Source organism: Budorcas taxicolor, chromosome 25 (assembly GCF_023091745.1).
Source record: "Budorcas taxicolor isolate Tak-1 chromosome 25, Takin1.1, whole genome shotgun sequence".
NCBI lineage: Eukaryota > Metazoa > Chordata > Mammalia > Artiodactyla > Bovidae > Budorcas > Budorcas taxicolor.
The window spans coordinates 44492052-44519957 of NC_068934.1; the positions used below are offsets into that span (position 1 = coordinate 44492052).

Here is a 27906-nt window from a genome sequence, read left to right on the forward strand (position 1 = left end):
TCCACAATTAGCTGAGAACACTGTGGTCCAAAGCCCTCTACAGGCAGCAGGATTGTGACATAATCTGTTTTACGTCTGGGGACTCCTTGACTGCGCCACCTTTTCCGCAGTCTCTCCTGCCTATACTTTTCCTCTGGAATATTGGGTGCAAGAGGGACCATGACATTTTTATAAAATGTACAAAGACCCGCTATGTCTACCACTCCACATGTGGGCCACTGTCGGGGACTCACAGAGAGAGGGAAGTGCACACCAAGCCCTCTAGAGATTCTCATGATCTAGACCCGTGTCAGTCAAACAAGAGAATCCAGGTGGTTGAACCATAATATAGTGAGAATCCCCGCAGTCCCCTCCTTTCATTTATTTTTAGTTTTTAAAATGTATTTTTTGGCCGCACTGGGTCTTAGTTATCGCGCACGAGCTCTTCATCACAGCATGCGGGCTCTTTGTCGCAACGCACAGGCTTCTCTCTGGTTGTGGTGTGCAGATTCTGTAGTTGCAACGTGTGAGGTTAGTTTGCATGTGCGATCTTAGTTCCCAGAGCAGGTATCGAACCACACTGGAAGGCGGATTTTTAACCACTGGACCATCAGGGAAGTCTCAAGGCCCCTTTCTGACCGGGCTGTAACCCAGCGTTCACCAACCCTGCTGACCTGGAGTTTCTGTTAAGGGAAAGAAAGAAGCATTATGTCCAGGAATGGCAAACGGTGAGCCCTAAAATTCCAAAGCTGGTCTATATAAACCCTACCCCTCTCATCTTGATCATTATGAAGGGCATAGCCTAGAAGAGGTGGTCCCATAGTCACTAAACCGCAGTACTGAGGTATGTGGACCAGGAGGAAGAGCCAGAAACCTCTTTGAGCTAATTTTTGAGGAGCTGTTTCAACACTCAACAGTACTTCATGCTTGTGGATGATTAGGGAGAATGGAACGACCGCCAGATACCTAGACTATCAGCCCATTGTTGGGTGGCTTTTGAGATGAAGGGTACACCATTGTTAGACTTCAGCTGGTCCAGAAGGCCAAGAACATTACACAGATTAGTCGCAAGAACCACAATGGTGTGACCAGACTTGACTGATTGATCTGAAACAGTACCACTGTAAACTGAAAAAATGTGAAACACCATGCATAGCCTCAAGAAAGAGTCAAAGGTCCTGTGCCTTCAATCTCTCAGGAGTGGGCAGGGACAATGCCATATATACTGTAGCCTCCCTCTTCGCAGGACGAAGAGATTTTGGCTGGAATCACAAATCTGGCATGAAGTGGTGGCCTCTGCATCAAAGGCACAGAGTCCTATACTTTGTGTCCACTCTGATGGTGGACGTGCTGCTGTATCTGGTATGACAATGGGTCCAGGCAGAAGTGGAGACAATCTGGGCACTGCGGGCTCGATCCACAGCTTGATTCCTGTCATCTCGTCAGAGAATGGGTCCTCAGCACGGGTATCTGCATAAGTGATCTAGGTGGTTTGATCAGCCATGACTTGTTTCCACAGTTAGCTGAGAACACTACGGTCCAAAGCCCTCTACAGGCAGCAGGATCGTGACATTGTCTGTTTCACATCTGGGGACTCCTTGACTCAACAACCACAGCCACACTGCATTCCAGCTGGAGCTGCGAGGATCACACCATTTGGCTGACCTGGTCTTTGGTTGGTCACTCTCGCTAAAGGTTTGGCAGTTTTGTTGATCTTCTAAAGCAGTGGTCCCCAACCTTTCTGGCACCAGGAACCAGTTTTGTGGAAGACAGTTTTTCCACAGCCGGGTGTGGGTGAGGTGGTTTGGGGATGATTTAAGAGCATTACATTTATTGGCTAATGATAATCTATATTTGCAGCTGATCCCCAACGCTAGCGTCACAACCTCAGCTCCACTTCAGATCGTCAGGCACTAGATTCTTAAAAGGAGTGAGCAGCCTAGATCCTTGCTATGTGCAGTTCATAGAAGGGTTCTTGCTCTTATGAGAATGTCACACTGCCAGTGATCTGACAGGAGTCAGAGCTCAGGCAGTAATGGGAATGATGGGGAGCCGCTTCACTGGCTCCCCCGCCGCTCACCTTTGGCCATGCAGCCCAATTTCTAACAGGCCACGGACAGGGAGTCAGGACCCCTGTTCTAAAGAAATAAATTGTAGGTGAGTTGATTTTCTCTAATCTTTTTTCTAGCTTTCCTTCTGTTTTCTTTGGATTTAGTTTGCTCTACTTTTTCTAGTTTCTTAAGGTAGTAGGTTACATTACTGAATTGAAACCTTTTTTTCTTTTAAATATAGGAATATACAGGGAATTCCCTGGCGGTCCAGTGGTTAGGACTTGCTGCTCTCATTTTTGAAGCCTCGGGTTTGAGGTTCAATCCTGGGTCGGAGAACTAAGGTCATACGAGCCCTACAGTGCAGCCAAAAGGAAAAAAGAAGAAAAAAAATAACACACAACTGTAAATTTTCTTCTAAGCACTGCTGTGGCTCCATCTCACAAGTTTGGGTACGCTGTGTTTTCATTAATATCAAAGTAGTTTCTAACTTCCTGTGTGATTTCTTCTATGACCCATCAGTTATTCAAGAGGGTGTTAATGTCCACATATTTGTGAATTTCCCAAATGTCCTTGTTATTGATTGCTAATTTCATTCCAGTGTGATCTGAGAACATATTTTGTATGATTTTAACCCTTTTGAATAAGTGTATTCAGGCCCCTCCCTGGTTGTCCAATGGATAAGAGTCTGCCTTGCAGTGCAGGGGGCTCAGGTTTGATCCCTGGTCAGGGGACTAAGGTCCCACACGCTGCAGAGCAACTAAGCCCCACACCACACTGGAGAGTCTGAGGGCCACAATGAAAGATCCCATGTGCCACAGCTAAGACCTAATACAGCTGAATAAACAAATAAAAATTTAAAATAAGTGTATTAAGACTTGTTTTATGGTCTAACTTACAGTCTATCCTGGAGAATGTTCCAACTATATTTAAGAATATGACTTCTGCTGTTGTTGGCAAGAGTGCTTTATAGATGTCTGTCAGGACTTGGACTTGACAGCTGTGATTTTTCTTTTAAAGGAGACTGCCTTAATAGGGGGTATTTCTGTCCCACTGTCATAATAACATGTTATTTCTGCCTTGTTTTAATAGAAGGACTAGGATTCTAGCTGGAGCTGATCACAAGAATTTATCTAGATTTCTTTCACTGTAGCGGTACTATAAACTTAAACAATAGGAGCCCAAGCAGTAATCACTGCCTCATCTGTAGCTTCCTATGGGAGTTTGTCTGTCTCAAGGAAATTCCCCTAAGAGGGACAAAGCTCCCTTATAGCAGCCAGGACCCGCTTCGGGGTGCGGGGTGGGGATGGAGGAGCTGAGACCTTTTATTGTCATCTCAGAATGGATTTAAGATTGGCATGATAGACTGTAGAAAGGGCTGAGCTGTAAGATGGCCCAGCTGTTGCCATTCTATCTTACCAAGTATCACTTGCCCTACCCCTTATCTCCCAAGTGAGCCAGCAAAGTTCTAGTGATTCATCTACTTGTTTTTGTCCATAGCAGTAGTGAATTTCTGTGAGAAATTCCCAACCCCACCCAGAAGAGAGGAATTGTCATGAGGAATAAATGAAGGGAGTAAATGGGAGGGTCTTAGTTGAGGCCAGGTAGGATAAGCTGTCAAGTGGATATCGGTCATTATGATGACACAGAAGGATGCATCGAGGAAGCTAGGGGTAAGGAAGAGCTGAGAGCTGAAGATAGTAAGGACCTGGAGGGACTGTGCATATCGGCTTTAGAGTCCGAAATTCCCTCTAGTCAGTTTGGCAGAACCAACCTGGCGTCAGGCCCTGACTCAGGTACACTGCTGCCCAAGAGCCTGCTGGTAGTTGGACAGAGTGACTGGGGGCCCAGGGCTCTCCAAGGAAGCAGGAGGCAGCAAGTGTCCAAAAATGGAAGGTCCAGGGAGTCTATGTAGGAGGAAGATGGGGCCACAAGGAGGGCACTCCAGCTGCCGGTAAAACTGTGAAAGCACGTTCCGCCAGTCAGAGACAGACTGCTTAGATGACTGTGGGAGTCTAAGTCCTTGTGCCTCCACTCCCCTGGAATACAGCCTTGAGGCGCTGCAGGCTGCACGTCGGGGGGACTGCTGCTGCTCCACCTGGCTTCTCCAAACCTACTAAGGGAGAGAATGTGTATGGGGTAAAAAAGAGAGGGAGAAAACAAACAAAAAAACCCACTGGGGCCAATGTTTAGGAAGCCCGAGCTATTTTAACAGCAACCCACTGAAGAAGAGCATAACGGTCATGTGCGTGCTCAGTCATGTCTGACTCTTTGCGACCCCACAGTCTGTAGTTTACCAGGCTCTTCTGTCCGTGGGATTTTTCAGGCAAGAATCCTGGAGTGGATTGTCATTTCCTCCTTTATGGGATTTACCCCACCTAGAGACCGAATCCCAGAGAAGGCAATGGCACCCCACTCCAGTACTCTTGCCTGGAAACTCCCATGGACGGAGGAGCCTGGTAGGCTATACAGTCCATGGAGTCGGACACGACTGAGCGACTTCACTTTCACTTTTCACTTTCATGCATTGGAGAAGGAAATGGCAACCCACTCCAGTGTTCTTGCCTGGAGAATCCCAGGGACCGGGGAGCCTGGTGGGCTGCCGTCTATGGGGTCGCACAGAGTCAGTCACGACTGAAACGACTTAGCAGCAGCGGCAGGAGGGATCGAATCTGCTCTGTGTTGCCTGAAGATTCTTTACCACTTCACCACCTGGAACCCCCATAAGGGTCACAGGCATGCATAATAAACCCCTCACCCCCACTCTCCAGCATGCAGCTGGGACTGAAACAGCACATGTCCAGCACAGCGATTGCCACCATCACCCCACCCGACCTCCGCCTCCATTAGCTGGCTTTTTGAGTGCGCCAACTTCAACAAAATAAAAAACCTCCTTAGGCGCTGACTTTGCATCAGTCCCAGGCCTTTGGATGGGGATGCAGTGGGTAGTGGGGTGGGCACACTGGAACACCGAACATGCAGAAGGGGAGGGGTCTTGAAATAAGCTGGAAGGTATAGACTTTGCAGACAAAGGTCCGTATGTATAGTCAAAGCTATGGTTTTCCCATAGTAGGGATATGAGAGTTGGATCACAAAAAAGGCTAAGCGCAGAAGAATTGATGCTTTTGAACTGTGGCCTTTGGACAGCAAGGAGATCAAACCATTTAATCCTAAAGGAGATCAACCCTGAATATTTATTGGAAGAACTGATGCTGAAGCTCCAATACTTTGGCCACCTGATGCGAAAAGGCGATTCATTCGAAAAGACCCTGACGCCGGGAAAATATTGAAAGCAAAAGGAGAAGCGGGCAACAGAGCATGAGATGGTTGGACGGCATCACTGACTCAATGGACATGAGTTTCAGCAAATTGGGAGATAGTGAAGGACAGGGGAGCCTAGCGTGCTGCAGTCCCTGGGGTCCTAGAGTCGGACACGACTTGGCGACTGAACAACTGACGGGGAGAACTTTCGTTGCCTGGCCTGCTTTGCCAATTGAATGGCGAACGAGTGAGGCCCGAGGAGGCTCCATGCACGCGGAAGGGGCCGTTTGTTATTATCAAGAGTGGTGTTGCGATGATGCCAACCGCCCCGCCTGTCCCGGATCCTGCCAGTGCGGAAAGGGAAACACCAGGGAGGCGGAGGCCAGCGGAGATTTCTCAAGCCAAGCGATCCCCTCCAACTGCGGCGGGAAGAGCGACCCTGCACTGTCACTTTCGGGTCCAGAGACCTGAGTGGCATTATCACGGAGACGCCCCTCCTGACGCCCAGCCAGTCGAAAAGTTTTTGTCCACAGAATCCCACCGAGGGGCGTGCCAGTGGGACAGGGTCCAGACTGCAGCAGATACGCCCCACTCTGGGCATCGCGACGTCGGAGGAGCAGAGAGCGCGTCATTTCCGCCCTCACTCTCGGCCCGACAGGGAAGGGCGGGGCAAGCAGAAGGCGCGCTGCTTGGGCGTCACTTCCGGTGAGTCTAGCGGCGACAACGGCAACATGGCCCTAAACGGCGCTGGTGAGGACATGGATTGTGGGGGCCTGTGGCTTGGCGGTTCGGGCGGCACCTTGCTTCAGCAAGACCTTCCGGCCCCTTGTGCCTCTCTTCCCCCAGAAGTCGACGACTTTTCCTGGGAGCCCCCGACCGAAGCGGAGACGAAGGTGCTGCAAGCGCGGCGGGAGCGACAGGATCGCATCTCCCGGCTCATGGGCGACTACCTGCTGCGTGGTTACCGCATGCTGGGCGAGACCTGTGCTGACTGCGGGGTGAGGAGATACTCGGGACGTGGGATCCAGGCTGGGGCCGCGGACCAGGCTACACGGCCCTTTCCCCTTCTCTCCCCTCTGAACCCCGTCGCCCGTCTCACCCCTGCTCCCTGTGCTTTCTGGCCCCTAGACGATCCTCCTCCAAGACAAACAGCGGAAAATCTACTGCGTGGCTTGTCAGGAGCTCGATTCAGACGTGGATAAAGATAACCCGGGTGAGGGGTCGAGGGTGCTTAGTGGTAGAGATTCAGGAACAGTAGTTGGGAGGTGAGAGTGGTATTTGTGGGTGGGGCAAGGGTGAGTTGCGTTCTCCTTTCTCCTAGAAAGGGCCATTCATTCAGTAAGAGCACTAAGCACCTACTGTGTGCCAGACACCCGAGCCTGAGGTTATTAGGCATAGTTCTGATGAGAGAAGGCCTTATGCTCTTTAAGCAAGGGCGTAAATACCTCTGATACAAAAAAGAAAATGGATGTGTTCTTATACTGGGGCAGGGAATACATCTCAAGTACAGAGAGAGCAGAACAGTGAAGGGTAGGGGAAGTGTCTTAGGGCTGATGTGGGGCCAGGTATATCCTGATCATTCCACTGGCTTTCTCCTTTTTTAGCTCTGAATGCCCAGGCTGCCCTCTCCCAAGCTCGGGAGCACCAGCTCGCCTCTGCCTCGGAGCCCCCCTTGAGCTCTCGGCCTGCCCCTCAGCCGCCAGTACCCCGTCCTGAACACTGTGAGGGAGCTGCAGCAGGGCTTAAGGCAGTCCAGGGGCCACCCCCTCCTGCTGTGCTTCCAAATGCAGATGTGGTGGCCTGCACACAGGAGGCTCTCCTGCAGAAGCTGACCTGGGCCTCAGCTGAGCTGGGCTCTAGCACCTCCCTGGAGACTAGCATCCAGCTGTGTAGCCTTATCCGGGCGTGTGCTGAAGCCCTGCGTAGTCTGCAGCAGCTGCAACACTAAAAAACCTCTCCTGAGAAAAACCCTGTAGAAAAACAGCTGTTCCTCTTGTGTGGTTCGTTCTTTTTTTTGGTTCTGAGTGTGCATGCAAGTCCCAGCTCCACTCGTCTTTTCCCTACTTTTGGTCTTTCATGGTATCACAGTCTGGTCTCCTTGATGCCCTGAGAAATGAGTGGGGCTTGTTTCTGCTCAGTATCCCCACTCAAAGGATGAGGTGGCAGAGGACTATGTGCTATTTTTTCTTTTTTTCTGGTGAGGAGGCCCCAACCTCAAAAGCAGAAACAGGAGGCGCCGGTCTCTGAAGGAATCCTGGAACCTCCCCAGCCATCCAGCGCTATTCCCCACCCTTGAGAGAGATTTGGGGTTCCAGTCCCCTCGGTAGCTTCCCTTTCTTCCCCCAAGCATCCAGACACCATCATCCTGTCCCATCTCAGGCCCAGACCAGGTACCCAGATACTGACAGGATGTAGTCCGATAGGGATCAAGGATGGTCTTAATCTGTCTCTTGACCACACCCCACCCCTTTTAGATCCTTTTCCTTGAGCGTTGTAATTGGCCAGAATAAACAGTGTTGGGGAGGGGGAGGAACCGCACCCTCCGCTTTTAACCTCTTCCCTCCTTTTTACCTGCTTCCCTCCTATCGGTGGCCAATGCCCTTTTCTCTGGTCTCCTGGGGCAACGTGGTCGCACAGAGCTGTTGCCCTTTTAAGACAGGCCCCGCCCACGCGGAGGGGGTGGGGCAGGGGCGGAGTCGGAGGAGTCCGGGTGGGAACAAAGCGCGGCCTGCGGGCGGCGGCTGGGCTCTGGTGGCGGGGCCGCGGGGTGCGGGGCCTGCGGGCGGTGGCCCGGGCGGAGCGTTGGCGAAAAAGAGGCGGCATCATCCTCTGGTGCCCGCCCGGCCATGAATGGGCTGCCTTCTGCCGAGGCGCCGAGCGGCGCGGGCTGCGCCCTGGCTGGTCTCCCGCCGTTACCGCGCGGCCTCAGCGGTCTTCTCAACGCGAGCGGGGGCTCGTGGAGAGAGCTAGAGCGCGTCTACAGTCAGCGCAGCCGCATCCACGATGAGCTGAGCCGAGCCGCCCGCGTCCCGGACGGGCCCCGCCGAGCCACCGGCGCCGCCAACGCGGGAACTGCCGCGGGTACTCCTGGCTCGCGTCGCCCTGTCAACCTCGACTCGGCGCTAGCGGCGCTGCGCAAGGAAATGGTGAGGAGCTGGGCCTCGGTCAGCTAGGCTTTGGGGGGCGACGGGGCAGCCACCAAGCTAGAGAGTCCAGGCGCGGGCGGGGCGGGGTCCACAGGCAACGCGGTCTGGGTCTAGAGGAACGACGGAAAGAAGCCAGTTGGGTTAGAGGGGATACGGTAATAATTATAGCTATGTTTATTGGCAATAGTTACCATGTATTTTTAAATGCTTTACTAGTGTTATTTCTTTCCATTCTGCTGTCTTGTCCCTGTCCTGCAGATAGGGGTTACTGACTTGCCTAAAGATTCAAAGCTGTCCACAGAAACCTGTGCTTGGGAAGAATGGCATGGGCGGAGGGGTGGCTGGCACTCCAACCCCAGCCCACTTTCAGTCTTTTGCAGGTGGGCCTGCGGCAGCTGGACATGTCCCTGCTGTGCCAGCTGTGGGGCCTGTATGAGTCGATCCAGGACTATAAGCACCTGTGCCAAGACTTGAGCCTGTGCCAGGACCTGTCGTCCTCCCTGCACTCAGACAGCTCCTACCCACCTGACGCTGGCCTGTCTGATGATGAGGAGCCTCCAGATGCTAGCCTGCCCCCAGACCCGCCACCCCTCACTGTGCCCCAGACACACAATGTCCGGGACCAGTGGCTGCAGGATGCCTTCCATATCAGCCTCTGAGAGCTGGGAGGGTGGGGGCATGCACCCACGACAAAGGCTCAGAAACTCACCCCTCAGCAAGTACTCGGACTGTGGTGCCTGCTTTCCCCCATACCACCTCACCTCACAGGAGGGCAGGGTCTGGGCCCCACGGAGGCAAAGCTGCCCACCCTCTCATGTCTTGGATTAGCTGGCACTGGGGCGCGTACCTGGGCTATAGCCTCTGCCCATGGCACTGGTCCTCCACTTGTCCCACCTGTGGGACCTCCAGCGTGGCCGACCTTCAGTCCGGCAGTGGGGTCCAAAGCCCTTCCCTTGGCATCTCTGGGACTGGGATTGAGTGGCCTGGCTCCTGTCTCTTCACCTTCGCTGCTGTTGGCAGCTCCTGGCTCAGGGGCATCCCACCTCTGGCCCCTGGGTTCCACTGCCCTAGACAGGGGCTCTCCAGGACCCATTCCTGCACCATCCAAGGTCAGGAGGGCCAAGGCTTCGTGCTGGATATTTAAGTTTAGGGGTCAGCCTCTTTGGCTCATAGATAAATAAACACTGTCTCAGCATTGGTGTGTTCTGACTGCTTGGCTCGGGCGGGAAGATAGCGGTGATTCTGACAGGTGCTGCCCCGCGCTCCGCCAGCGGGTGGCGCCCGAGACCCCGAGTTGGAAGAGGTTGGGCTGCGGCCGGGTGCGAAACCTCGCTCCCCGGGCAGAGTTGCCTGCCCATCGGTCCAAGCTGGCTCGGCGTGGTCTCGCGGTTGTGTGATTGCGGGCGAGTCACTTCCCCTCTCTGGCTGGAGGCCTGGAGCCCAACCAGCCTACCCACTCGCTTCGGGCTTTCCTGGCCGGCCGGGAAGGAAGGAGAAGCAGCCGCCCATCTCGAGGAGAGAAACTTTCCACCCCAAGTTGGGGCGGAGTTGAGGCGGCACAGGAAATGGGTGGGCCCGGGCAGGCAGGCCGGGCCGAGGGGCCCTGGGCGTGAGAGGGGAAAGCGCCTGCTGGAAGGGCCTCGGGAACGAGTGACCAATGGGCGGGAGGAAAGAGTTGTAGAAGCAGAAAGGGATGGAGCCCCAGTGCCCGAGGCCCCCCTAGAGTCTAGGCAAGCCCTGGAGGGGTGATGGGGCTGTGGGTTTTAATGCCTGAGACACTCCCAGCGGCCAAACACCCCCATTCTCTGCCTGGCTCCCCCTCTACAGCACCTGGGACCTTTAGAGTTGTACATAAAAGGCTTTCTTTTACAGTGGAGAGCCACGAGGCTGGGTCTTGCAGCTAAACCGGGGTGTCAGCTTCTTTCCCTCGTCCCCCAGATAAGTCTGCACATTTGCGAGTGGTGGGTGCTAAGGCTTTCGCGCACACAATACCCCACAACTTCCTGAAACAAAGAGGAAAGGACCTCGAAGTTGCACAGTTAGGCTTACCGGCTGGCTGCCTGTCCCCACGTCCGCTGCGCAGTCACTTGCGTCCTGGACAGAACTCAGCTGACACTCCTGGCAGTCAGACGTCCTGTTCAGACCGAGCATTTATCAAGGACCAGGCTTCTGTCCATTCACAAGCCTAGCAGAGCGTTTGCACTGACAGAGGGAACAGGCCAGTGTGCTGCTCTAGGGCTGTTCTCCTAACTCTGGGCCTGACACCTGCAGCGGTTCATGACCCAGCAGGCGGGCTGGCGATAAGGGCTCTAATCTAGGTGTGAACACAGCGGTTAACGCCCCGCGGCAGGCTTTCCAGGGGAGGGAGAGTAAACACACACTTTTACTCTCCACGATAACGGATTTCATTTAGTAAGACCTGGCAAAAATCAGCCAGATTCCACACTAAATGCTTTCCAAGGTTTCATTCTCAGTGATGTTGTAAAAGGTGCAACTATAATTATCCCTATTTTGCAGAGGTAAAAACTGAGGCTCAGAGCGTTGGTACTTGGCCCAAGGTCACACTCTTGTTGGAGGTCAGCTGCTTGTGGGGTGTTGGAACTGCCTTCCCACTTGACAGCTGGAGAGCCAGGTCTAGAGGCTGGCAAGTGGGTGCCGCTCACCGTAGGGCCACCGGGGTTGGCCCCTGACCCTGGTCCTTCCTGCTCTGGTTAACACGTGGGTGGCAGCAGGAGTCTGTCTCCCCAGCTGGCTCTGGCTCAGCGCACTGAGACCCTTTACGTCTCTTCTCCTTTCTGGTCTCTATTTCCCCAGCCTGTGTAATGGGGCCACCGGTACGTACCTCGCAGGGCTGCGGGCAGGAAGGGAGGCGGCCGGGCCGCGCTCTTGCGGGCGGCACCAATTGCTGGTGGCCCCCTGCCCCGGAGCGCGCGCCCCCTTACCCCGCCCGCGCCTCCGCACCGCCTCGGCTCGCAACAGGCGGACGCTGCGGTCTAGACGTCCCCCTCGACCCCGCTCTCCCTCCCGCGCGAGGCCCCGGAAGCCGGGCCGCCCCGCCCCCGCGCTCCCGCCCCGGCCCCCGCCTCCCGCCGGAGCCCCGCCCGCCTTCCGACGGGGGTGCGGCTCCAGGAAACGGCGCGCTCGCCGCTCAGCGCTCCAGCGACCCGACGCGCCCCAGACGACCCCGCCGAGGCGGCCAGATCATCGGCGGGCCCTGCGGCGGCCGCGGCGGAAAGAGCGGCCCCGGATCCCGCGCCTCGGACCCCTCCGCACGGACGGGGCGGGCGGCGCGGATAGGATCCTGGAGGCCATGGGGACCTGGGCCGGGCCAGCGGTCGCGGACTAGCGGGAGTCCCGGGTCTGAGGAGCGGGCGGCGGAGGCGGCGGGGCCATGACCTCAGTGTGGAAGCGCTTGCAGCGCGTGGGCAAGCGGGCCGCCAAATTCCAGTTTGTGGCCTGTTACCACGAGCTGGTGGTGGAGTGCACCAAGAAATGGTGAGTGGGAGGGAAGCCTGGGGGACTCCCCAAACTGGCTGGGACCCCATCCGGGGGCCTGAGAACCCTGACCTCCGTCCAGTGGCCAAAGAGACCGCCCACTCCAGCCAGGGCCCTGGGGACCCAGACACAGAGAAGGGCCCTGGCGACTCTAGGGGATCCCCAGAGTCGGGGGACTGTGGGCAGCCTTTGGGGAGTGGAGGTCAGGAGTTCCAGGCCTGAGGATCTGTGTGGGCCCACACTTTCCTCAGCTGCGATCAGAGCTGAGGAAAGTGTGGCCTCATATTTCTGGCCAGAGGGGTGGTTCAAGGTGGAACATCAGAAAAGGGGGCAAGTTTTCAGATCCGTGGGTGGAGGGCCTGGGACAACCAACTCCATGACCTCAGTACAGCTCAGAATAAGGATGGTGCCCCCTCCTCCTCTGCCTGTTTGTTGAACCAGAGGAACCACCCGCCCCTTCAGCTGGAGTGGGCCCTGGGCGGCTGGACTCATCTCCATAATATCCTTAAAAGGGGAAACTGAGCGCTGGGAGTGATGAGGAGGGAGGCAGGCAGCAGCTTAAAGGGGCCCGAGGGTTTTGGAGGTTGTGGGTCCCAGAGGAGAGAGCCTGGAGAAGGCAAGGTGGTGGGGTGGGGGGAGATGTGTCAGGGGATGCAGGACCCTGACCTGGACTACCAAAGGGCCTGGGGGCATCTGGTTCACACGCCCCTAGCCGCAGCTGCCCCGGCCCCTGCGTCACACCCTAAATATACGTGCTCCTTGGTGTCAGCTTCCCTTGGCTGGATTAGAGCACAGCTGTGGGGGCCTCACCCGCCAGGCGGGGCTAAATTTAGGTTCCCAAGAGGAGGGACAGGAAGGGACCAGAGGGTCCAAAGAGAGGGGAGTGAGCAGGAGGCCTGGGGTCCCTTGGGCAGCTGTCATATCCCTGATCTTGACTGGGCCAGCCAGAGTGTGCTTCACACCATTCAGCGAGGCCCAGAAAGGCCCAGGAGCTGGCTGGGGTAGCACAGCACCGGGGTGGGACTTGAATTCTGACCTGTGGCTTCTGTCTTCTGCCCCAGCATCCTGGGTGAAGCCAGGGGGGATGCTGGGCATGATCGCAGAGAGCTGGCTGAGGGTGTGGGCAGTGTCAATGTGTCTGAGTCACAACGGGCAGGCAGGGCCTCCTGGACTTTCTTGCCTGGAGCCCCGGCTAGGAAGCTGCCCCTGCCCGGGTCACAGCTCCCCGGGAGGGTGTGCCCCGCCTGAGTCAGGCTGCCCGAGCAGGCCCCGCCCTCCCCAGGCTCCCACAGTCGGCTTCCCTTTTCTGGGAAGGCCCCATGGCTGCCCTTAGCTGTCGCCTGCAGTGGAGGGTCCAGGAGGGGCACTAGGCTCAGGTGTGTGCCCTTGCCCGGCCCCGAACCTCTCTGGTCTCAGCATCCCCTGGAAGATGACAGGAGAACCAGTTATCCTGGCTCAGCCTCCAGAGGGGCTGTGAGCTGGGTGAACCTGAGCGTCCTGGCATGGGACTGGGTGCAGGCACGGAGGGCTCTTGTGTTGCCCCCTCTGCCTGATGATCCCCGAGCCCTCCCCACCCTCTTGGGCAGCACTCGGCCTCTCCCTCCCAGGCCCAGCCACGTGCCTGGCGACTCTCTCCTCTGGCTTTGTCTCTGTCTCCCTGCATCTCTTTGCCTCTGCCCCAGCTTATGCTGTTCAGCTTAGATGTCACCTTCTAGAAGTCCTCCCTGATGTCCCTTGTGGGAATAGGGGTCCCTGCAAGGAGAAGGGGTGGGCGTGGAAGGTCCTGGGAGGGTATCGAATGACAAGCTGACCCTGTGCCTCTCTGTTTGCCAGCCTCTGCCCCCCTGCCCGACCCTACACCTACCCCCATCCTCGGACCCTGGCACTTGCCATCCCCTCTTCCTGGAGCCTACCTTCTCCAGACCCTCACACGACCCATTCCTGCTCCAGCAGGGTCTAGCCTCTCCTTGGCGTGGATGAGGGTTATAGTGTGCACTCTACAAATATTTGTGAGTGAATGGACTCCTTTTACTCCAAGTTTGTCTCTTTCGCTGTCTCAGAGTCTGTGTGTCTTGCAGGTCCTTGTTGGGTTGCTGTCTTTGTCCCTGTATGTGCCTGTCTCTCTGTATGACTTTCTTCATAATCCTTGTCAATCCACAGGCCTTTGCCCTCTGGCCCAGGCCTCACCCTGCCTTGACAGCCCCACCCTGCTCCTTGTGGCCCCAGATAAGGGGGCTGGGGGAGGGGGATGCGGGCCCAAGGAAGACTGTGGAAGAGATGGAGAGGCTGGGTGGGCCTGACTGAGTGGCCCCCTCTCCCCTGCCCCTCGCCTCCCAGGCAACCGGATAAGCTGGTGGTAGTGTGGACCCGGCGGAACCGACGCATCTGCTCCAAGGTGGGGAGGATGTCAGCTGGGAGTCCAGATTGGGGGTGGGGCCAGTTGGGGGCGTGGGGCCAGTTGGGGGATGGGGTGAGTGGGGGAGGACTGTTGGGGGACTGGAGTTGGATTCAGGTCAGAATCCATCGAAGAGAGAAAAAGATGGGGTCAAGGTTGGAGATGAGGACAAGTGGTGAAGGGGGGCGTTAGGATGGAGGGAGGACTCAAACGGCTCCTTGTAGGCCCATAGCTGGCAGCCGGGCATCCAGAACCCATACCGGGGCACCGTGGTGTGGATGGTACCTGAGAATGTGGACATCTCTGTAACCCTGTACCGGGTGAGTCTCTAGCCCTCCTGCCCAGAGGGACAGTGAGCCGGCGATTGCAACCCCAGGGGCCACGGGAGATGGGTTATCCATCCAAATAGAAAAGAACAGAGGGGCGAGACCAAGAATCATGGCAGGGGGCCTACTCAGCCTGAGTGGCCCAGGAAGTATCCTTGGAGGAGGTGGCATTTACCCACCACATGAGGGAGAGCTGGGATCAGGAGGAGCTGGGGAGCATACCTGCCAGGAGGGACCAGCCTGTCTGAAGGCTTCAAACAAACCTCCTGAACTAGCGCTGGCTCTCCTCCCTGCCCTGCCCCCGACCCAGCAGCCCCTGTACTCACTGGTGCCCCTCCTCCCCAGGACCCCCATGTGGATCAGTATGAGGCCAAAGAGTGGACGTTCATCATTGAGAATGTGAGTGGCCGGGGTGGGCGGGAGCCTGGGGTCTCGGGGACTCTGGGGCAGCACTGATGTTCCTTCCCCTGCCCCCAGGAGTCCAAGGGGCAGCGGAAGGTGCTGGCCACGGCCGAGGTGGACCTGGCCCGCCACGCAGGGCCCGTGCCAACCCAGGTCCCGCTGCGGCTGCGGCTGAAGCCCAAGTCAGTGAAGGTGGTACAGGCCGAGCTAAGCCTCACTCTGTCCGGGGTGCTGCTGCGGGAGGGCCGTGCCACGTGAGTGTCTGCCCGCCCTCCTGGGCCCTAGTCCACAACCTCTGACGCCAGCCCTCACCCCTGGTCTCCGATCCGCAGGGATGATGACATGCAGAGCCTTGCGAGCCTCATGAGCATGAAACCTAGTGACGTGGGCAACTTGGATGACTTTGCCGAGAGCGACGAGGAGGAGGCCAATGGTCCAGGAGCCCTGGAGGCACGGGCACGTGTCCCCCAGCCAGGTGGGCTCCCAGCTGCAGGTTGAGATCACCAAGACCTCGAGAGGGTGGGGGATCACCCAGGCCCAAAATCCTCTTGCTGTTTTGGGGCAGGGCTAGTGGAGGGACCTCACTGCTGCCAGGGCTCCCAGCCTGCCCAGCAGCCCTGAGTGTCCTGCAAGATGGGTTCCCAGTGCCCCGCCCCATGCCCCTGACTCTCTCCTTGCCCTGAGGGTGCACCGCCCCACAAAGCTGCCGGGAGACAGCTGGGCCAAAAGCACAGAGAGGGCTGCGGTCTGGGCTTGACACCCCTCACCACACAACCTCGTCCCTCTCTTTTGGTTGTTAAGGCTTTTTTATTTTTCTGTCTGTCCATCTCTCTCTCTTTTTCTCTGCATCTGTGGGCCTGTCTCTTCTCCTAGGCCCAGGCAGTGCCCTGAGGCTGGGGCATTTCCCAGGTAGGCCCAGCATTCTAGTTGGGGGAAGGGGGGGGGGTCAGACCCACAGGGCTCTTCCTGGTGCTGACCGTGCCCCCAATGTCCCACCCCCAGAGACCCCTCGGGAGCTGAAGACACTTTGTGAGGAGGAGGAAGAGGGCCGACTGCGGCCTTGGCAGGCAGGTGAGGCCCAGGCTGAGGTTGGGGCCGGCCTGGGGCAGGGGGACTGTGACTTCCAGTCCTAGGTCCCAAGCCTCAGCATCCTCTCCCTTCCTCCTCCCTGCAGCTGCCAGCCCTTCTAGTGCTGAGGATACCAGCCCAGCCCCTGTGAGTGCCCCTGCACCCCCAGCTAGGGCCTCCCGGGGCCAGGGCTCAGAACCAGCTACTGTAGCAGGGGGCCAGGTAGGGCTCAAGGCCCCAAGGCCCCCTGGAACCCTGCCAGAGACAAGGTGAGCTTTGGAATCAGCTCCAGCCCCTCTCTCCCGTCTGCTCTTCAGAAGTTATACACCCCGCGCCAACCTGCCTTTCCAGGGTCCCAGGAGTCTGGCAGGTGGGGAGGGGGGCTGGCGGGGGGCACAACTGAGCTCCTGCAGTGCATCCTTCTCTGCTCTCTCCGCAGGTCCCCAAGACAGCCAGGCCAGGACGTGGCCCCCACTCCAGCCCCTCGGCTCCAGAAAGGCTCTGATGCCCCCTGGCCCCCAGTCCACCAAGGAGAGGATGAGGCCCCCAAAGCCTCCAGGGCTCCCCCAGCAGGAGTGGATTCTGCTGTGGAGACCCAGGCTCGGGCAAGCCCTCAGGAAGGGACAGAGGCCCAGGGAGCTGGGCTGGGCCCAGGCATTGAGAACAGAGACTCCAGCAACTCTTTGGAAGGGCAGAAACCCAAGGTTGAGGAGGGGCCCGCTGGAGACAGGGCAGAGGCTAGTGGGGTGGATACTGGGCATGGGCCAGGAGTCAGAGAGGTGAACAGTCAGAGGTCAGTGGTCAGACCTGGGGAGGTTGAAGAGAGTTTAGAGATCGGTCACGTGGATGCGGAGCAGAGGTCAAAGGTGAAACCTGTGGACACTAAGGGACCAGAGGCCACAGAAGTGACATCTGAGGCAAGATTCAAGGGGACTCCCGAGGCTCCTCCAAGGGGCTCTCAGGGGAGAATAGGGGTCAAGACCAGGGATGAAGCTCCCACAGTCTTGAGCCCAACGCCAGCAGAGCCTGCGGGGCATTCCAGGCATCTTGGTGACCAGGCGGCCAGGGCTGCTGCAGGCCAGGAGAGAGAGTGTGCAGAGGTGAGGGGCAGAGCCCCTGGTGTTGGGGGGACAGGCCTGGAACAGGGGCCCTCTGCTGGAGCACCAAGCGCTGGGCCCCAGGTGAGCTGGTACGAGGGGCCCCCAACAGCAGCTGAACAAGGGGTGATGTCCAGGGATCTGAGGACCTGGGAAGTAGAAACTGGGGATTCGAGGGTCCTGGGGACAGAGCCTGGGGTGGCAGAGTCAGAGTTATCGGGGACCCAGGAGATCTCAGGGTCCCCAGAGATAGTGTCTGAGGCAGCAGAAGCGAAGACCTTGGGGACCCAGGAGACAGAGGCAGTGAGATCGGGGGTCCTGGAGTCAGAGACTGCTGAGATGGCAGAGTCTGAGGATCTAGGGATCCAGAAAACAGGGACAAGCATTTCAGGGGCCTCAGGGACAGAGGGTGGGACGGCAGAGTGTAAGGCACTGGGGATCCAGGAAACAGAGGCTGGGGGCTCAGGAGTTCTGGGGACAGAGACTGGGGTGTCGGAAACTGAGATGTTAGGGACCCAGGAGATATCTGGGTGCTCAGGGATACAGAGAAAGGAAGCTGAGACAGCAGAGTCTGAAATACTTGGGGCCCAGGACACAGAAGTGGGGTGTTCAGGGGTCTCAGAGATAGAATCCAAGATAACAGGGAGCCAGGAGACAGAGGTAGGGAGTTCAGGGGTCCCAGGGACAGAGACTGAGGTAGCAGAAGCTGAGATACTGGAGATCCAGGAGATTGAAGCTGGGGGTTCAGGGCCCCCAGAGATGGACACTGAGACCCTGAGGACCCGGGAGACAGAGGTGGGGGGCTCAGGGGCCCCAGAGATGGAGACTGAGACCCTGAAGACCCGGGAGACAGAGGTGGGGGGCTCAGGGGCCCCAGAGATGGACACTGAGACCATGAGGACCCGGGAGACAGAGGTGAGGAGCTCAGGGGCCCCAGAGATGGACACTGAGACCCTGAGGACCCGGGAGACAGAGGTGGGGGGCTCAGGGGCCCCAGAGATGGACACTGAGATCCTGAGGACCCGGGAGACAGAGGTGGGGGGCTCAGGGGCCCCACAGATGGACACTGAGACCCTGAGGACCCGGGAGACAGAGGTGGGGGGCTCAGGGGCCCCAGAGATGGACACTGAGACCCTGAGGACCCGGGAGACAGAGGTGGGGGGCTCAGGGGCCCCACAGATGGACACTGAGACCCTGAGGACCCGGGAGACAGAGGTGGGGGGCTCAGGGGCCCCACAGATGGACACTGAGACCCTGAGGACCTGGGAGACAGAGGTGAGGAGCTCAGGGTTCTCAGGGTCAGAGGCTGGAATGGCAGAGGGTGAGGGACTAGGGAATCAACAGACAGAAACTACAGTTTTAGAGGCGGAGAAGGGAAAGGCTCGGACTTCCGGGGTCCAGGAGGCAGAGACTGGACTTGGGGAGACCCTCAAGTATGAGGCTTTAGGGGTCCCAGTCGTAAAGCATGAAGTTTCAGAATCCCAGGGAACAGAGGCAGAAACTACAGTTTCAAGGGGCCAGGAGGCGGAGATTGGGATTTGGGGGGTTTCAGAGGCCAAGTCTGGGGTTTGGGGGGCCAAGGAAGCAGAGGTGGAAGTTTCAGGGGCTTCAGAAAACCCATCTGGTATTTTTGAGGCCCAGGAAGCAGAGGCTGGGGTCTCAGGAGCCGAGAAGGGAAAAGAAGCTGAGGGAAACCTCCCAGAGGCCAGCCTGATGGAGGTGCAGGTGGCCAGTGGGGCAGGGGCTGAGGTGTCCAGGCCCTCCGGGGCCTCTTCCCCAGAGGAGCCTGAAGAGGACAGGAGGCTGCCGGGCAGCCAGGTAGGGATGGGGGCCGCCGAGGGCCCAGTCTGCTGCTTCCCACTAACCTGGGCTGAGCGAACGGCGGCTCTGCATGGACCCACCTGGCCGACTGGGGTGGGGTGGGACAGGGGCTCAGCTTCCAGGAGCCCCTCGCCCCCTCCCCTCTCAGGATGCCCTGGCTCCCCTACCCTCTCTTCCCTGGGCTGCATGGAGTAGGACCCCCACCCCCTCAAAGCCGATTTTCTGGGCTGACCTGGAGGTGTGGCTGCTGGTGACTTCTGTTCTTGCCTGGGGGCCACTGACCTTTTAGGTGACCTTGATAGATAACCCTGGAGCTGGAAACCCCTTTGCCTGACGCTAAGGCCCTGGCCAGTGGTGTGCGGTGACTCCTGCAGACCCAGAGCTGGAGCTGTTTTGTGCCCAAGGGACAGAGGGCGCAGGTCCCACGTCCACATTCCCTGAGCCCATCCCTGTGTCCCCAGGCACCACCTGCCCAGGTCAGCTTCAGCCAGTCCCTGTTGGAGTGGTGCCAGGAAGTCACTGCAGGCTACCGCGGTGTGCGCATCACCAACTTCACCACGTCCTGGCGCAATGGTTTGGCCTTCTGTGCCATCCTGCACCGATTCTACCCAGACAAGATGTGAGCGGCTGGAGCGGGTGGCAGTGAATGGGGAAGCCTGTGGAGGAGGGGAGGATGGTGGGAATCCAGCCTCTGATCAGTGCTCTCCCTGCAGAGACTTTGCCTCCCTTGACCCCCTGAACATCAAACAGAACAACAAGCAGGTGAGAAGGGGCAGGGCTGGTGGAAAGGGAAAGGAGGGAAGAAGGGTCCCGGGCCAGGCCCAAGCTATCTGGGATCCTGACTGTGTGTAGGAGAGTAATCTGTGGGCTTCAGGGCCCCAGCACTGGCTTTTGGAAGTTCTGCCACTTATTACCCTTTTGGTCTTTAAACTGTTCGTTTTTCTGAGTTCAGTTATGTTTTTTTTTTTAAAGCATATTTCCACCAGATGGTTTTCCCTGAAACCACCCTTTTGGTGTGCTGTTGCTGGGTAACGCGGGGGCGGATCCTGTTGCTAGATTTCTCCCAATAAGAGTGCGAGGGCGCTGCGGGCAAACCCGGGCGTGCCAGTCGCGGGGACCCCCGCGGCGGCCGGGTCGGGGCGGCCGAGTCGCTGGGTAACCCTCCCGCATGCTCCCTAGGCCTTCGATGGCTTCGCGGCCCTGGGCGTGTCGCGGCTGCTGGAGCCGGCGGACATGGTGCTGCTGTCGGTGCCCGACAAGCTGATCGTCATGACCTACCTGTGCCAGATCCGCGCCTTCTGCACGGGGCAGGAGCTGCAGCTGGTGCAGCTGGAGGGCGGTGGCGGCGCGGGCACGTACCGCGTGGCCAGCGCCCAGCCGAGCCCCCCCGACGACCTGGACACCGGGGGCCTGGCGCAGCGGCTGCGTGAGCACCGGGCCGAGGCGCCCCAGCAGCCCCAGGAGGCCGCGACCCGCGTGGACGCGGCGGCCCCCGAGGCGGCCTCCAAGGACCGCGGGGCCGCAGCCGCCCAGGAGGCGCGCTCCGCCGAGGCCCCGGCCGACGGTCCCGGAGCCCGGGCGTCCGTGCCCCCAGCAGAGGGGCTGGTGAACGGGGTGGGGGCGCCGGGCGCCGCGGGCGGCGTGAGGCTGCGGCGGCCGTCGGTTAACGCGGAGGCCGGGCCGGTGCCCCCGCCCCGCGCGCACGGCTCCTTCTCGCACGTGCGCGACGCAGACCTGTTGAAGAAGAGGCGCTCGCGACTCCGGAACAGCAGCTCCTTCTCCGGGGACGAGCCCGACTCCGGAGCGGCGGGAGCGGCGGCGGTGAGTGCCCTCCAGCGGCGCGCGGTCGGGGGAGCGAGGCGGCGCGGGGGTAGGGGCGACCTGCCTCTGCTGGACGCCGAGGCACCGGTGCCACGGAGGAGTCCCCTGCGAGCTCCTCAACAGGGGCACCCATGCCCAAGGCCTGCCCGGCCCGGAGCCGCTGACTTTTGCTGCCAGCCTTGGGATGGCACTAGTGGAGTCAGGCTGTAATAGGAGGTTCCCAGAAGGCTCCGGGAGTCAGCACTCAGCACAGGGTCTTCATCAACTGTCAAGTGGGCTGGGGCATTTCTTTGGCTGGAGGTGCCCACCACCTCCCTGTAGGCTGGGAACAGGGTTTCTGTACTCAAGGGAGCTCTCCAGGGCCTCCCTGCTCCACGACTCTCCGACTTGGATCTTTAACTCCAGACGCTGGAGACCAGTTTCCTCTCTATTCTGATGAGGGAGAGTTGGAGATGGGAGACCCTGGTGGGTGCCCATGTTCCCCCATCCCTTGCAGGTCTCAGGTCAGCTTCCCAGGGTGTCTTGCAGTGGTGGTTTAGTTGCTCAGTTGTGTCTGACTCTGTTTGTTACCCCATGGACTGTAACCCGCCAGACTCCTCTGTCCATGAGATTTCCCAGGCAAGATTACTGGAGTGGGTTGCCATTCCCTTCTCCAGGGGATCTTCTCAACTCGGGGATGGAACCCGGGTCTCCTGCCTTGCAGGAGGATTCTTTACCAACTGAACCACCAGGGAGTCTTGTGGTCACTACACTAAAAGGGAGACTGTTCTAGAGGGGTCAAGGGTTTGCTCAGGGACTCACAGCTGCCAACTTCCAGGCCCTGGACTCTACAGCAGCACCATCCTGGACAGCAAGGGCAGCTCTGTCAGGCTACTTCAAGCCTTCGGCTGCCTGGGGATGACCCCTGAGTTCTAAGGAAAAGAGGGAACAAACTGGGAAAGGCTTTTTGGAAGAAGTAGCCACTTGAGCCAGGCTAATAAAATGGGCAGCTTTTCCCAGGTGAAGAATCCGAGGGGTGGTTCTCAAGAGGTGGGACCTCACAAGTAAACGTGTGGTTGCAGGAAAGCTTGGGTCTTACTTAGGGAACTGCCGGTCACCTCCCATAAGGACACCACCCGTAAGGTCACCTCCCACGGGCAGCGATGAGGCTGGCCTGGAGAGCAGGAGCCCCGAGTGTGGGGTTGGAGGTGCAGCTTTGACTCTATGAATGAGAGACAGGGAGAGCATCAGAGACACCGAGAGGAGCTGTGCTGGACAGCTATTCTGGACTGTGTTGGCCTGTGGCCAAAGCCCCCTCAATGTGCGTCAATGGCTCTTTATATCTTAAAAGGGAAGGCTCTATTACATTGTACTTGAGAGATGAAAAACTCCTGTTGTATTTGGATACAATTATTCTTATTAAAATACACATCCATGAGCAGTGGAAAAAGAAAAAAGGAAAGCTCGATTTTTCTGGGCTCAAGTCCCAGTGTCTGGTCCTTCCAAGCCAGGGCCCTCCTCCAGCCCTTGTCCCACAGGAGATATTTGACTCACGGGGCTGCGGGGGCCTGCTTCCTTCTTGGCCACTCCCATCCCCCACCCCGTGCATGCTGTAGAGGAGGTAGGGCCTGCCCCTGGATAGGATGAAGTCAGGCAGCTTGAAGCTGGGGCGAGGCTGAAGCCAGGAGGCCCAAGTGCCTCTGGTGTGGCTCTACAGGGCTTTCTGGAGGAGGGGGCCACACAGGAGGCTGTAGAAAGGGGAATTTGGGTCAGACGTGAGGAAGTGTTGGAATTCCCATCAGAACAGCTGTGAGTAAGCTCAGTTGCTGCTGAGGTTGGGGTTTCTCCACTTTCTCGCCTCTGCCTGCCCTGTTGGTTGAGCACTTGCTTCCTTCCTGGCCCGCCCCGCCTCCACAACCCCTCATCAAGTCCTCACCGACTCCTACAGTGTCCCTTCTGGGGGGCAACCATTTCTCCGTTTTGCAAGTAGGAGTGTCCAGGCTCAGGGATGTGAAGTGTAAAGGGAGTTGGTCCCGGGTGTGAACCCCCAGGTCCACTGAGACGGAACTCTCCAATGGCGCCCTCTACTGGGCCCAGCAGTCTGCACTGGCTGCGTGACCTTGGACAAGCCACATCTCTGTGCTCTTTTCCTGAAGATGGGAAGCAAAGACATGAAAGTTTTTTTGCAAAGTGGTTTTGAGGGACCACTGCAGGGTGTTGTCAAAAAAAAGGGGGGGAACTGTGTTTTTTCCTCACAAGCCTGTCTGGAGCCCTGCAACCCGCCTGGGGCTTGTATGTCCTTTTCGTACAAGGACACAAACAGGCCTGGTAGGTATGACTGGCCCAGAGGCAGACAGCAAATTGGTGGCCAAGCTTGGGAACAGACTGTTGGATTAGACAGTGGGGCCCAAGCCAGGCCCTGTTTGAGTGTCATCTCTGACCCTTAGTTTCCTCATCTGTAGAATGGGGAAGGTAAGGGTCCCTGCCTCACAGTGATGATGGGAAGATGAAATGAGTCAGGGCTCCCACCGCATCCAACACACGGACAGATGCTTGATGCCCATCTCGCCATTACTGGTACGCGCTGCGCCCTGAGTGTGTCCTCTGGACCCCAGCCTCTGCCTAAGCAGACAGGAGTAGCCAGCAGTCATGGCGGGGTGGGAGTGGGGTTGGAGCTGTAATGGGAGAGGCCCTGGGGGCCCTGGTGGGGACTGAGGAGGCTTCAGGGGGCATGAAAGTCAGGAAGGGAGGAAGAAGGCGGGTGAAGGAGCTTCTGGAGGAGGTGGGGCTGAGTTGGGTCATGAAGGGCGAGTTGCCATCCAGCCGCCCAAGAGAGAGGCTGCTCCAGGCTGAGGAAACGATTTGGGGAAGCGAAAGTCCACCACTGGGGCCGGAGGGTGGCGTCTGGATGGGGTCCGGGGCAGTAGGAGTTACTGTTGGAACTGCCAACAGGCCTTGGCAGTGAGACTGGGGACTGAGAAGATGAGTGAGGAGGCTGACACTATTGGGGTGAAGGTTTAGGGAGACCCCCCTCAGTTGTGGCCTGAGGGTAAAGTCAGCAGGCAGGGCGTGTGGCAGGGAGGGGGCGGCTGGTAAAGGGGCTGCCACCTGCCCAGACCAGAGAGGATGTCCCCTGAGCAGGGCACTTCCAGGGCTGTGTCTCAGAGAGGTGCCGGGTCAGGTGGACAGCGGGGTGGCTCAGCGCTTTCTCCTCACCTTGTGACTTGGAAAGGTGGCCAGAGCAGGAGCCCTCAAGGAGGCCAGGCTATCAGCTGAGCTGAAAGTTGGGGGCCCCCAGGGCTGCAAGTGCCAGCAAGTTGCTGGGGCAGGGCTCCTGAGGGGCCAGCTGCTCTTCCGGGCTAAAATCAGTTGGTCCAGCTGCCTGTTCTGTTCTGACGGTCATGTGACACATCCTTCAGGTGTGGGGATTGAGGAGGCGGGAGGGGGACCCCCTTTTGGCCAGGAGATGGAGGCGCTGGCTCATGATGGCCACGTTTGGCCTGTGTGGGGCCCCGGCCATGATCAGAGATGCTGGCGCTAGGTGACGGAGTCTGAGGAGGCCTGAGACAGCTCCACGGAGGAGGGGGTGGGAGGGGGAAGGAGAGGCCCCAGCTGCGCCCCTCACAGCCTTTCACCTCCGACTCACAAAAGCCCTGTGGGGCCCCAGGAATGGGGGCTGGGAGGTTCGGCCAGCAGGAGTGGACTGGCCCGACCACAGGGCCTGGGGTGGTGAAGGCCACGGCCTTCGCTCTAGGAGGTGCTTCTCCTGAAGGGGTGGAGGTGGGGTTCTGTGTGGGCTGGACTGAGAAGCTGCTGGGGCAGGGAGGCCCCTCCTCCCCATGTGAGTGGAGCTTTGGCTGGCCCCTGGGCCTGTTGTCAGGGGAGCCCCAAGCCCTTACTGGCCTCTTCCTCCACAGGAAGGCACGAGCCCTGACCCCAGCCCTGCCCCTGGCCTTCCCGCAGCCTCAGCCCCACAGCAGCCCGCTGGTGAGTAGCTTTGAAGGGGTGGTGACTCAGCTCAAGTCAGCCGGCTCACAGATCCTGAGCTGGGGCCCCTCTGGGGGCCGCTGTCCGTTGTGGGGTCTCTCAGCCTGGTCTCTGTCCGCAGGTGGGACTCCTCCGGCGGAAGAACCGCCCCCAAGCCCAGGGGAGGATGCTGGGCTGGTAAGGAGGGCTGAAGTGGGAGGAGCTGATGGGTGGGCTTGCTAGGCAGGGCCTGGGCCAAACCCACCCTGTCTCTTGCCTCCGCTTTGCACCCCAGCAACGGTTCCAGGACACAAGTCAGTACGTGTGCGCGGAGCTTCAGGCCTTGGAACAGGAACAGAGGCAGATAGATGGGCGGGCAGCCGAGGTGGAGAAGCAGCTAAGGACCCTCATGGAGTCAGGTGGGACAGGCGTCCGGAGTCCACTCGCCAGCACATGCCACCACATCTGGCCCGCTCTGGAGCTCTTTCTGAACCCTGGGAGGAGTTGGGAGGATGGAGACTGGGGTCACCATCCCCATTTATAGCTGGGCACGCTGAGGCCTGCAGCCCAGAAGCAGCTTGCTGGAAGCACACAGCTCTGGTTTCTGGGATACTTGAGGGAAACCACACTCCCACCCCCACCCCACCCCTTGCCACCACCTCCCTGCTCCTGACATAGGGGTCAGGGGCTGGCCTGGTGACTGTCCTGGCCTGATTCAGGTACCGACAGGCTGCAGGAGGAGGTACTGATCCAGGAGTGGTTCACTCTGGTCAACAAGAAGAACGCTCTCATCCGGAGGCAGGACCAGCTGCAGCTGCTGTGAGTGCTGGTCCTCCCCACTCAGGCTCTGCCTCTGCCCACCCAGGGCTGGCAGAGCAGTGTGTGTGTGCTAAGTTGCTTCAGTCCTGTTTGACTCCTTTCGACCCCATGGACTGTAGCCTGCCAGGCTCCTCTGTCTATGGGATTCTCCAGGCGAGAATACTGGAGTGGGTTGCCATGCCCTGCTCCAGGGGTTCTTCCTGATCCAGGGAGCAAACCCATGTTTTTTATGTGTTCTGCATTGGCAGGAGGGATTTTTACCACTAGTGTCACCTGGGCAGAGCAAATGCAAACTTAATTACCTTGATTAGAACTCTTCACTGCTTTTTTCTTTCTACAAAGTTATGGTTTCTTTTCTTCCCTTTTTTTTTGAGAAATTGCTCAGCTGTCTTAATGTTTTTTCATAATTTCCTGTGTAAAGTGTATACTTCTTAAATTGGTACTATTTTTATGAATGAGAAAATCGAGGCCCAAAGAAAACTATGGCAGGTCAGTGCTGAGTGCCTCCGTTTGACCCCGTTCCTTTACAGTAAGGAACACTGATGCCTAGAGACAGCTGAGCTGGGTTCCTGGGTGGGGTCAGAAGCAATTCCCCGGGCATCATTGCTTTTATAGTCCTGCATGGTGAAGGTGGTTTTGCCTCCTTTTTGCATCTTGGGTCATTTTTCAGAATAAATTTTAGTCTAATATTTGCCATTTATGAATAATATTCATCCAAACAATCCTGAGTTGTTTCTTATTTTTTAAAAAGGGGTGGGGTGGGGGAGGAGATGATTATGATGGGGAACAGCTGAAACAGAAGAGGTACTTCCCTGGCCATCCAGTGGTTGACTCCCTGCTTCCACCAAGGTGTGCAGGTTCCATATCCCTGGTGGGGGAACTAAGATCCTATATGTTGCTTAAAAAAAAATAAGAAACGAAAGAGATCATTCCAAGCGGGGACTGGGGTATATCTCTGCCTGCCTATGGCCTTTGTGGGAACTGATGGTGAGGTGGGTGGGGGCCAGGGAGTGGTCAGAACCCTGGACACTCCCAGCCATTCTCCTTTCCCTGACCTGGCACCCCACCCCTCAGCATCGAAGAGCAGGACTTGGAGCGGAGATTTGAGCTGCTGAGCCGGGAGCTACGGGCGATGCTGGCCATTGAAGGTGGGAGATGGGGCCGTGGGACCGGGGACCAGGACGGGACAGGGGCTGGCGCCTCCTGACCCTCAGTCTCCTCTGCTTGCAGACTGGCTGAAAACGGCTGCGCAGCAGCGCCGAGAGCAACTCCTGCTGGAGGAGCTGGTGTCGCTGGTGAACCAGAGAGACGAGCTGGTCCGGAACCTGGACCAGAAGGAGCGGACGTGAGTGGGGCCGGGATGCGCCGGGAGCTGGGGAGGCGCTGGTGGGGGCTCAAGGAGGAGTGCCCGGTCTGGGCCCCGGGCGGCGGCCAGCGTGTGGGCCCCGACGCCGCTGGGGCTGACCGGAACCCGTTCCCTCCCAGCGCCCTGGAGGAGGATGAGCGCCTGGAGCGCGGCCTGGAGCAGCGGCGCCGCAAGCTGAGCCGGCAGCTGAGCCGGCGTGAACGCTGCGTGCTGAGCTGAGGCCACGCGGGCCCAGAAGCCTTCGCCCCTCCCGGTCCGCAGCCTTTCTCGCCGCCGCGCCGGATCGCCGCTTTGGCCCTGCGCTCGGGAGGACCGGACCCTCCCTGGTGCCGCGCGCGACCAGTAGGGGCCGCCGTGACCCTTTACCGGGAAAGGAAGCGCAGCCTTTCGGGCCCCGACGGACGAGGGCGGCTGGCTGGGCGGCCGCGCCGTCCGGGCCGTATTTATTAGTCCGTGTGAGTGAGTGTGCGTGTGTGTTCGTGGTGGACTGAGGGTCCCAACCGTGCCCACCCAGAGCCCGTACCCAATGGCCGGACCCCGCTGGCGAGCTCCAGGGGTGGGAGGGACGGATGGTGAACTGCCGCGCTCAACACCCCGCCCCCTTCCTGTTCCTAGCGAGCAATAAAGTTGGAAAAGGCCACGCCAACGCGCCTGGGCTTTCTCAGGGTGACCCGGGCTTTCAATAGACGGAAGGGGGTGGGGCCTTGGCCGATACGGCGGTCTGCGATCCTCACGGGGACTGTGCAGGAATGGGGAGGTTTTCAGATGCCAGCCGAGGCAGGACCAGAGGCCTGACCTCTGCCTTTAAAGGATGATGGGGTTTGGGTTGTTGATGGCTGTAGGGAAGTCCCGTTTCGAAAGAAGAGACGAGAACAGCCGGTTGTGTTGCCTGTTTTTTTAAAGTAACACATTATTGC

General features: G+C 58.4%; 3 protein-coding genes across 16 annotated transcripts; all 3 read left to right on the forward strand.

The window, feature by feature from the left end:
* Positions 1–6002: 6002 nt before the first annotated feature.
* ZNRD2 (zinc ribbon domain containing 2) lies at positions 6003–7889 on the forward strand. 2 transcript variants are annotated; one of them, XM_052662143.1, is made up of 4 exons: positions 6003–6038; positions 6135–6286; positions 6417–6501; positions 6893–7882. In XM_052662143.1, the coding sequence occupies exons 1-4, from the start codon at positions 6020–6022 to the stop codon at positions 7234–7236; spliced, it is 600 nt and encodes a 199-aa protein (XP_052518103.1). In that variant the 5' UTR covers positions 6003–6019; the 3' UTR covers positions 7237–7882. The 2 variants fall into 2 exon arrangements, with proteins under 2 accessions (XP_052518103.1, XP_052518102.1); XM_052662142.1 differs by having other exon boundaries at positions 6020–6286; positions 6893–7889.
* Positions 7890–7991: 102 nt separating this feature from the next.
* On the forward strand, positions 7992–9629 carry FAM89B (family with sequence similarity 89 member B). The gene is made up of 2 exons (XM_052662144.1): positions 7992–8434; positions 8815–9629. Exons 1-2 carry the CDS (start codon positions 8135–8137, stop codon positions 9091–9093), a joined length of 579 nt encoding a protein of 192 aa, XP_052518104.1. The 5' UTR covers positions 7992–8134; the 3' UTR covers positions 9094–9629.
* A 1935-nt stretch (positions 9630–11564) lies between these two features.
* Positions 11565–27864, forward strand: EHBP1L1 (EH domain binding protein 1 like 1). Of its 13 annotated transcripts, none has more exons than XM_052662136.1 (22): positions 11565–11929; positions 14267–14324; positions 14549–14644; positions 14996–15049; positions 15128–15306; positions 15385–15527; positions 15926–15961; positions 16055–16123; positions 16227–16389; positions 16560–18252; positions 18313–18372; positions 18433–19035; positions 19500–19657; positions 19752–19800; positions 20218–20859; positions 24756–24825; positions 24947–25002; positions 25100–25223; positions 25524–25623; positions 26698–26771; positions 26854–26968; positions 27109–27864. In XM_052662136.1, the coding sequence occupies exons 1-22, from the start codon at positions 11826–11828 to the stop codon at positions 27206–27208; spliced, it is 4746 nt and encodes a 1581-aa protein (XP_052518096.1). In that variant the 5' UTR covers positions 11565–11825; the 3' UTR covers positions 27209–27864. The 13 variants fall into 13 exon arrangements, with proteins under 13 accessions (XP_052518096.1, XP_052518097.1, XP_052518095.1 ...); XM_052662137.1 differs by having other exon boundaries at positions 16560–18192; positions 18253–18372; XM_052662135.1 differs by lacking the exon at positions 18313–18372 and adding an exon at positions 18253–18312 and having other exon boundaries at positions 16560–18192; positions 18373–19035.
* Positions 27865–27906: the final 42 nt, after the last annotated feature.